Source organism: Lethenteron reissneri, chromosome 47, assembly GCF_015708825.2.
Source record: "Lethenteron reissneri isolate LAM-NWPU_2019-01 chromosome 47, ASM1570882v1, whole genome shotgun sequence".
Classification (NCBI taxonomy): Eukaryota; Metazoa; Chordata; class Hyperoartia; order Petromyzontiformes; family Petromyzontidae; genus Lethenteron; species Lethenteron reissneri.
In genome coordinates this window covers 1-10,847 of record NC_083825.1, presented here as the reverse complement: position 1 = coordinate 10,847, position 10,847 = coordinate 1, and the positions used below count along the sequence as shown (strand labels likewise).

The 10,847-nt window shown below is 44.4% G+C and overlaps 1 protein-coding gene across 1 annotated transcript; it reads right to left on the bottom strand.

Moving 5' to 3' along the window:
* LOC133354550 (protein-lysine 6-oxidase-like) lies at window positions 1-10,844 on the bottom strand (the record flags this gene model as incomplete). Its single annotated transcript, XM_061571468.1, has 4 exons — window positions 1-5,559; window positions 6,217-6,332; window positions 9,265-9,360; window positions 10,755-10,844. Coding segments are annotated over 4 exons (309 nt in total), but the record flags the coding sequence as incomplete, so codon positions are not given.
* Window positions 10,845-10,847: the final 3 nt, after the last annotated feature.

The window sequence follows — 10,847 nt, the reverse complement described above, 5'->3', positions numbered from 1 at the left end:
CTGAAACGTTTCCAATTGCTCATAAAATCCACAATTGTATTTTGAATTCGGCAAAATATTCCTTTATTGTTTAGCACTCGTTTACTCGTCGCCCACGTGGATATACAGGAATAAACAAGATATGTATTTTGCATCAAGCAGATAAAGCACCGGCGAAAATTCAAACCTTCAAAGCACCATTGGTAATAACATATTTACATGTTATGCTGTCAAGTACAATTAATACAATATAACATTTGTTGCTAGTTAACATACAACGTTTCCTTTTAGTAAAGTATGCCTTATAATCCATGTGCTGAAGAACTCAACATCAGCCATGATTTGTGGCAATGTAAATGACACACTATCTTGTTTTGTGCAATGCTTCGTCTGTCTCATTAAGCGTGTGGCAGGCCTTGCTCTATAATGACACGGTTATTATCTCGAAAACCGACCTGCTGGATGAAGCGAGCTCGCTTCATAAAACTATTAAAGGATCCCGTTCCTTTCAATTGTCTCATATGATTAGCATTTGGCAGGGATAAAAATCATCTAATTTTTTTAAGTTAATATAAAATGTGACTGTTACAAATTAAACATTTTCATTGTGGGCGATTAGAGCTGGGCTATCTGCTTATTTAAGCAATTGATTACTTTGCTTTTGATCGATTCCATTATTTGACTCATCAAATAATACAAACATATTTTGGAGGAAAATAAAAGGCCTTCACCACTCTTGCCACGTGCGCCGCTTCACAGGATATTGTTTGGAGGACTTTGATGTCATCGGCAACTTCAGCCGCATTGCAGGGGGGTTTCCTTGCCTTCGTTCGGCAGGATGTTGGTGTGGTTTCAGTATTAAAGGAGCCCCCGCAGTATACAACTTCAGATAGTTGATGCCAATGCTGCATTGGATTAATTAACTTAATCGACTCATTCACGCTCAGCTCTACTTATGAGTAAGCTATCGATCACGTGGCACTGTTCAGTTACAAGTTTGAATCCAGGTCGAAGGTCAATTCAGCCACATCATCCCTCCCAGGTTCAAATAAAAACGCGTAACAATTCGTTTGAAGCGAGACGTGGGAGACACCGTGGTAGCGTGGTGTTTTCCACTGATATTGTAAGATCACCAACAGAAATGTGGTCCCGCACCCCACCACGCTCGTTTGAACAAAAGGGCACGTGTTGCTCAAGACGACGTTGTCACGACAAGTCTGGCCTCTGAGATGGACTGAATCGTGTTCACTCATCACATTTTGGCCCATGAAATAAAAATTGGCCAACAACAAAACAATCCCCAAGGCAGGTTCCTCCTGAAAAAAATTCTTGAAATTCAGTGAAGGTTCTTCTTGGTTCTTTCGGTAAAGTCACGTGACTTTACCGAAAGAACCAAGAAGATGAATCCCTGCAGTCACGAAAGCTTTAAATCGAAAAATCCGTGAAGGTTTTCCAAGATAAATATCAGATTTGTTGTTTGTTTTCTAATCTACTAAGTTGAGGATATGAACCGGAATTCAATTCCGTGATCTTGAATGTTTTGGCTCACTAGTTTATGATCTAACGCCCTGAGCCACTGAGTAACATGTGAAGCGTGATTTCAAAATATATAAAAATTTGTTATTGCGAATATACTTCTGTAAACGTCATTAAGAACAACGATATAATGCATTCACGATATAAAGTAACAAAATGGTTGAACAACAATACTTAAAGAAGTAAATTTCGTAAGTTCTTTAAAAGATGTTTTTTTTTTATGTTTTCCCCGATTGCGCTATCGGCGTCACGCCACGAGATTAAGTTTCCCTTCGGATCTCTCGCACAGCAGTGCAACCCCTCTCTGTGTCAGGGAATAGCCCACGGAAGTGGATATTACAGAGCTGCCTCTCAGGTCCCGTCAAGTGACACGTGGTCCACGCAGTAGAGGGCAACACTTTCCCCACTCGCTCTACATCATCAGAGCGATGTTCGCCACGATTCAGTCATAACGATAATTGAATTCTCATTGCTGGGAGTTTTGGTCAAATTGAGTGCAAAACTAAAGTTTTACATAACCAGTTGTTTGTTTCTTGGTGCAGTCATTGGTGACCGGGCTGAGACATTCAACTCATTACAATTGAGAAGCCACTTTTAATCACGGGCAGGCGCCGTGAATTTTAACCCAGGGTGGTCTCAGCGGTAGTCGGCTTACAAATTGAACGGTGGAATTTCATTATCTGCAGGAGTGGCAGTCTATTCAGAGCGGCATATCATTAAACATGTCTGCTTCACCAACATCACCACGATTTTCTGTTTTTTAAACAGCAGTAACATTACTTCAATGAGGTTGCGTACAAGTTTAGCTTTGAAATGTCCGGGGAAACAGTCATAGTTTGAGAATGTCTGAAAGGTACTTTTCAAAGCCAATCTTGTTTACTTCATAAACTCATTCGATATGATAAACTGGGCAAAAGAATGTCGCAATGCTTTTATCCTCGACACAACACTTCATTGTCACGGCCAACTATACGACACATGTTATATATATAGAACAGTTGCATTAATAACAATATAAACAGTGCAATATAAACAATACCTGACAACGCATTAGCAAACTATTGCCGTTTATCAGTGATGGCAAAAACAGTGCCGCTGATTTAATGGAACACGGTTTCATTGTGGAGCGCTCGACTCAAAGTTAGGGCAGGAGGGAGAGAGAGAAAACAATTAAAATCGTTCGTCAATAACGCTGTGCGGCCTTGAAAATGAAACAAAAATATTATAACAAGGAAACGTTTCTAGCAATTGCCCTTCCTCATAGCGCACGTAATGTCACGTTGCGGTCACGTTACGTGAAACGAAGTCGCGTTCATTTGCACGCAAGGATAGCTTTGAAATGTTCGAGGAAAGAGTCGATGAAGAAGGGCACCGTTCCTACTTTATATATATATATTTTATTTTAGGCCAAAGTATTTGAACGAATGTGAGTGAGTTTTTTTTGGATGGTTGTGGGGGGGGGCAAGGGGGTAATATTTGTCCATGTGCACGTTATGAGAACCTCATTTGCCAGTAAAAATATGATTATTGTTTTTTTTTTACCCTTCTATCTGGCGTCATCTGGTCCAACCCATGTGAGACTAGGCTCTAAGGAAAGCTGTCTCGGGTGTGGACCAATCAACTTCAAGGACAGCGCACATTATCAGAGTTATGTTCTTTTGTTTGTATTATGACTGCAGGTATTGCGGTCTATGCAAACATGACTCCTTGTAAAAAGGTGTCAGTTTTGTTTGCCAGATAGAAGGGTAACAAAACCAATTATCGTGTGCACGTTGCTAAAGCAGCAGCAGCAGCAGCAGCAAAGTGAGGAAGGTCAAACAAGGAGGCCGTGAGGTGGCCGAGCAAGGGGCTGGCGGCATGCTCGTCAACCACCGCCTCGCCTCTCCTCGACGGTCGTCAAAATGAGCACCACGTGAGAAGCAGAGCGCGCTGCTCGCCTTCGCGCCCCCCCCCCCCCCCCCGTCAGCCCGGATCGAACCTGTCGCGCGCTGCACCCTCGCAAGCCAGTCCCGAGCATTAACCTCAAACCCATCCTTCGGGCAGTCGCCGCTTGATTAATTGTCAAACAAAAGAACTCGTTTCTTCAAAGGTGATGAGTGAAATATAAAAAAAAACACAATCTATAAGAGATAGGAGAGGGATGCATTAAGAAGAGAAATATAAAAAAAAATTCTACCTACGTGGCTTTACCGAAATAATCAAAGAGTATGGAAATATGATAGATGGATAAAGAAGAGCAATATAAGGTCAGAAGTGTATTCAGGTGACAGTTATTAGTGAATGGATAGCAAAATCGTGATTCACGAATCGAGGCATAACGAATCATCTCAACACCCACAGAGATGATGAATTGTCACAATTCAATTAGATCCGAGAATGAGATTATTGCAACACTGTGGTGAACGTAGTTGCGACGTGTGGCTGCAGTGGTCACATGAACCAATTGGCTTTAAGGTAGGATTGTCTCCTCCGACGTACAATAGAAACTGGGACAATCTGATTGGAAGAAGGAATATCTCAGAGCGCCGAAAGAAGGGAGCGGTGCATGTAAATGCATTGCCTTGAGTGGTGAAGTATTGCACAACTGACACAAAAACTGGGACTTTTAATGTCCCGGGAAGACTTGCAGATTTCAAAAAGTGAATGATCCTACGAAAAGCCGCACCCGAGTACATGAGACATGAATTTTAAAAAAAAGTTTACTTACACAAACACAATTCGACGAACGTATCTCAATGATGAGAATCGATTTTAATCTATTAATCAATGCATCGTTACACCTTTACTAATGCTATCACTTGTATGAGAGTTGGACAGAATTGTACGATGCATTGTCCGCCTCTGTTGGTGGTTTATATGTGTACGGTTTGCGCACTTTGCGAGTGTACGGTTTGCATTGTATTTTTTACTTGTTCATTTTGTACTCAATGAAAAAAATTGTGTTGCTTTATGGGAAGCCAACAGTGGGTTTTTTTCCTATGATATACTGGCCCCTGGCATAGGAAGGTAGAATTTCCAGAATTTCCATCGCCAATGGAGACACATGACTTACTTTGGACGGCTCATCTCATGCATTTTTGTGCTCAACAGTCTAGGGTTCCAATCAGGCCATCATCTCGTTAGGGTTGGATCGATAAAATGAGTACCACTTGGTGAGGCTGCACCACACCTGGGTTTAGGAAGGTCAAAACCATTTATCCAAATGGATTGATGAGTTCCCTGACATGGGAATGTGGAAATGTCCATCCCCTACGGAGAAAACCAATTGAGATCAGCAGAGCCGAGGTGTTTAAAAGGAGCGTCGGGGGGGCTTGAGCGTGTTCTTAATACAGTCATTATCAGCCATGGTCAATCCACAGCTGGATGAAGGCCTCCCCAAGCCCTGCGCCGTCTCTCGCGATGCTGCGATGGAAAAATCATCCTCCCGGCTCCTGCACCTTGAACTGATTAACTTCGGTGGACGTAACCCTATCGGACGCGTCCAATTCCTCGGCTGCCACTCCAACAGAGTTTCTATGCAGTAATCGTTATTTAAAAGAGAACAAAATCGTGTAAAATCCTTCAACTAGTAGTTCTATGAAGCAAGCCATTGCACGGAGTAAATCAAAGCCAACATATTCTGTGTCCATTAACACCAAGCCAATTTTACAATGACCTCTTAAACGATAGACCTGTGAGTTAATCTGTCATCACAAACGCCAAGTGTTATACAAGATATGCGTGTGGCCCATATGCCATTGCAGTGGTACACCACTTCTATGGAATGTGGGTCAGACGATTTCGTATCACTCAACACACCTGCAATTGTGCAATTATATCTTTGAATCTTCACTTATTTTCCCTTTGAGTAACATTCACCAATAGACGCAAACCTGCTCACTGACAATATGTTACACGCATGTCGGCTTCCTGCAATCACACGCGTGGTCTTTATGCCGAGTCAAGTACAACATTGCTGGTGCTGATTAGTCAAAGCTCATCTCCGTTACTTGGATGGCGAGTGGTTATTTACTTTGGAGGTCCCATTCATCTGAACGTTAGTACCTGCAAGGCACAGTAAGGACAAAGACATAGGACATCAGAAAGGGCCTTTGAATTAGATGCATTCGGCCATTCATGTATTGAAGTACAAATCCTCTTATCTGTGTGTATATTAAGCAATGTTAAGATTATCCATGCCTTCAAATTAATCCAAGCGTAATCATATTATTCACTCGATAATTCTTCCTATTATCGTAGCCTTCATACGAATTCAAGAAATCACCCAAAAGTGGCAGCCCGAGAGGATGGGTGGGTGGTCATTATGAGAGTGTGGGAGTGGTTGGGTGGGTGGGTGGATGCTTCGGTGAGTAAGTGGATCGATGGATGAGTGAGTAAGTAACTGGATGAATGGGTGAGTGACTGGGTGGTTGGGTGGGTCAGTGAGTAAGTGGATTTATGGGTGGGTCAGTGAGTGGGTGGGTAGGTGGATGAGTGGGTAGATGTAATGGGTAAGTGAATGAATAGGTGTGTCAATGGGTGAGTGAGTGGCTGTGTGGGTGTGTTGGTAAGGAAGTGAATGAATGGGTAGGTGGGTGAATGGGTAGTTCAGTGAGTGAGTGCGTTGTTAAGGAAGCTAATTAATGGGTGGGTGAGTGAGCGAACAAGTTGCATCTCATCTCACTTATGAACCGTGGCCGAACAGATTCAGTCAAAACTCACGGTGAGATGCGGCAGTTGGAGGCAGACGCATAGTTTCCTGTGTAGCGCACGTCACACCGCACAATGTTGTTCGAGTAGTCCATCTCGGGCACGATATAATTCGGGTTCACCTGAACCTACACACACACAATACAAAGATCCCCCATGTAGCCTTAGCAGACATTTTTGGGGCAAGTGCTGTTCGCGAGCACCTATGAAGGCCGGCACAGTATACGAGAGGGTGGGTGATCAGCACCACGCCCGTCCGCCTTGTCTCCCCCATTGGTGTGTGTACACTACACGAGGTACTCATTTGAGGCTGAGTCGACCTAGGCGCGGCCCAGAACCGGTTCAGATAACCATCACTGGTGTCGGCCATGAGCTGGAATCGAACTCGGGTCCCCGGGTTCGTAGCGCAGTGCACTAACCGCGACACTAACACTCCACACACACGTGCACGTGTGCCGATGCACAACTACGCACAAGCTTTCAACAAACGAAACAGGCTCGGTGCACTCTGCATGTGTGTTATATTATCTTACATTTATGTAGCGCTTTTATCCAAGGCGTTTGACGCAGGGTTATGAGTGGAGCAATTAGGGTGGCTAAAAGTACGGTGGATAGGGATGGGGTATAGGAAGGGCGGTTAGTGGGTACAACAATTATGGGGGTGCCTAGGGATGGAGGGAAGGATGGGAGAAAAGGAGGGTCTTGTTTGGCACCGTACGGAGCCAAACCGTGATACTCGGAGGTGCGGAGGAAGGACGTCAAGTGAAGTGCCGAACGCTCGCAGGTCAGAGGTCACGCGACAGACCCAAGTGCTGTCGGGAAAAAATACTGTGGTGTCATTTAACCGAGAGGACTTTCATGACAACATGGAGTATACACACACACGCACCGACCTCTTCCAGGACGTCTGGCCAGCATGATGGAAGAGTAGGCCAAATACCTTTATAAAGCGGCTCCAGGAAAGGTGTCAACCAAGATAACCTCAACTTGACTTATCCCATATGTACATTGAATGGCGCCGCTTGGTAGAATTAACATTTATCTGCCCTGTCGATTTTCCCACAAAAAAAACATTTTTTATTCCACTGGCCGGCACCGATTCGGATAAAAGCAGTGGTCGAGATGGAAATGTCGACATGTCGACATGAAATCGATTCATTCCGCAGCCCACGTTCGCTCGTCCATTCCCCTCCGCAGAAACATGGCAGCATAGGGATAGGAATCGCTCTGAGAAGCGCCGATCTCCGCATGTTGGCGTTGCGAAAAGTGCCAGTGTGGCATGCGCAGTCGTGCAGCGGTGTAGCGGTTAGCGCTGCGCTATGAACCCGACCACCCGAGTTCGATTCCCACTCACAGCCAACACCGATGACGATTATCTGAACCAGTCCTGGGCCTCCCCAAGGTCAACTCGGCCTCAAATGAGTATCTGGTGCGGTGTGTAGTAAATATCGCCACTCGGGAGACAAAGGCGGTCGGGCGTCGTGCTGGCCACCCACCCCCTCGTGTGCCGTGCCGGCCTTCATAGGTGCTCACTAACAGCACTTGCCCCAACAGTTTGTTAAGACTATGGGGGGGGGAGAATCTTTGTCTTTGTCTTCGTAGTGTCCTGGCCATTTCCAACACTGCATACAAAAGTGAATTGGGAACCCAGTGAGAGAGTTACGGTATTCCCTCGTTATTGTCGATGAGAGATGCAGTACATTCCAGAGATGCTCATGAATAACACATTTCGCCGATCATGTTATTGGCCGACGAAAACGTATCTTTTGAATGAATTACGTGCAATAAATACGTTACATGGGCATTATCAAAACACAAACCAAAAATAAATGGTTGCAATAAACAAAAGGCAAATAAAAGTATTAAGTAATTATTTGTAACTAAACTTACCTTAAATGATGATTATGGTGCGCATCATCACTTGAAATCATCACCTAATCGCATCACTTCATCTCTCTCGGTCGTGTCGAGTTTCTAGATGCGATTGGCAGATAGCCGAAATCGAGGAAGATGACGAGGGAATCCTGTGCTGTCAGCACACACGGAGGCTGAGGTTCACCCCGCAGCGTTGTTGTGCAATGCCATGTGAGCAACTCTGTTTTCTTGGTGTTGGTCATGGGACTGTTTTTTGCTGTGGGTTTGCGGCCTTGTATGCATGTACGCTGAACTTCTTTCGCACCGAACACAGCCAAACGTGATAATTGGAGGTGCCTCGCCCAACCTTGGGAATTGGTGTACTTATTCACTTGAACTTGCATAGTTTTAATTTCATTTCTTTTTAGTGATTTTCTTACCTTTCCTATACTTTTCACTCCTATCGTTTTTTATTATTATTTGTCGTTGTAATTTTCTGACCCGGCCCTCCTGGACATCTGTTTTGAAGAGCTTCATAGCTCATCGGATTTCATCTCCAGGATAAATAAGATTCTGATTCTGAATGTGGGTGACGATGTCTTAACAATGGACCGTCGAATTAACAACTGTCCCACTGCCACTCATTGCCCCGAAACATCTCTGAATAAAAAAATATAAACTCCGCATCTCCTGAACTTCTCCTGTCGCCGCTCCTAGGATACGATATCGTCACGATCCGTCGCAGTTTATGGGGCCCGACGGTGCGACCGATGATGACAACGATGATGACGATGACGACACTGAGGACGATGATGACAACGATGATGACGACGATGATGACAATGAGGACAATGATGACGACAATGATGATGACGACGATGATGACGATGACGACAATTAGGACGATGATGACGACGATGATGACGATGACGACAATTAGGACGATGATGACGACGATGATGACGACGACGACGACAATGATGACAACGACGACAATTATGACGACGATGATGACGACGATGATGACGATGACGACAATTAGGACGATGATGACGACGATGATGACGATGACGACAATTAGGACGATGATGACGACGATGATGACGATGACGACGACGACGACAATGATGACAACGACGACAATGATGACGACCATGATGACGACGACGACGATGCCAAATGTTCGAATATGGATAGGGCACTTGCCTTGAGAATGTACTGCCCAGGTTCCACGTCAGTGATGTCGATCCACTGGCAGTCAATGTCGGCGTTGTAAGTGTCGTAACAGCCAGGACTTAATCCCTGCAAGAAATGAGAACAAAAAATGAAAACAGCACAGTGGTGTTAGTCTGAGAGAGGGAAGCTTTTTTTTTTTAGATTTAGGGACTTTTACTCGATGAAAGAGTTCAACTGGAAGACGTCTTCACAATTCTTGCAAATCGCCTGATGAAGCTGGTGGTTGTAATCATCAGCGAAACCTCACAGTACAGTACTCAAATTGTAAATTATTGTGGGTTGACCCTCCAACATAACCGGTGTGCTGAAGTAATAACTAATTGGCATGTTTCGTTTACGTGACAAACTTTACTGATTGGCTGTGTCGGAGAGTGGTGGGATAACGACACATTTATTTACGCGCTTTAACCCAAACAAACATTTATTATGGATATTGGTGGCGAAAGCCTACAGCGTATTAAACATTAGGGGCCTCAAAGTTTACTTCCAAGTTACCTACAAAAAAACAATGAGTTTCATTTTGGTGCTGTGCATGACTTAGACAATTGCTTGATTACCTGTGCGTCACATTCCTGCATTGACTTTTATTAAATGCGTCTTTTATTTCAAAAGTTAGGCTTTTTGGGTGGCTGTTTGGCTGATAGAGCTCGCAACGGCTCGAGCAGAGCCCATTTGAGTGCATCAGAACCAGTTTCAGCCACCCAGGTTCTCAATGGTAGAGAGTTTTTATGGGCTGAACCCATTCATCAATGACTGTGCACAATTAAAACTGTCGAGGCAATTGTCCAGATTGCCTTATCAACCAAACCGACTCATGGACAGATGGATGGAAGGGCAGACAGACATACAACAGAAGAGAGGCACAGACAAACTGAAAGACAAAAAAACAAGCAGATAAATGCAAGGGCAGACAGATTGTCAAACAATGTCAGACAGACAGAATAATACATGGATGCACAGATGAATGGAAGAATAACGTAGACAATTTAACGGACAGACTACAAATATGCAGAGACAAACAGAAACGTGCCCAGGCAGACAAACAAAAGGACAGCAAAGCAAAAAGGATGAACAAATAAACGAATACAGAGGAATTATAGGATAGATAAACACAACAGACAGCCTACTTGACAGCCATTCAATCAAACAGATGGATGGATGAATGGACTGACACAAGGAGAAACGGACCCACGATAGACTGACGGACAGAAGAAGCAATGGACAAAAGGACCAATGACAGATGGATGGACAAACAGACGTTTGCACAGATGAGCGAATGAACGTCAGACAACTGAACATATGGACAGGCAGATGGGCATATAGACTGACCGACCGAGAAATGGACTAACATGTGGACACACGGACAGGTCGATAATTGGATGGACGGACAGATAGACGGACAACATGGACAGACGGATGGATAGATAGTAGCACACAAACTGACAGGCAGACGGACGGACCTGCTGGTGAGCGGCACACGTGTATCGCTTCGCGTATCCGTAGTCGCAGGACGTGTCCTCCAGGCAAAAGCTGGCCTTGTGACCCTCCGCCAC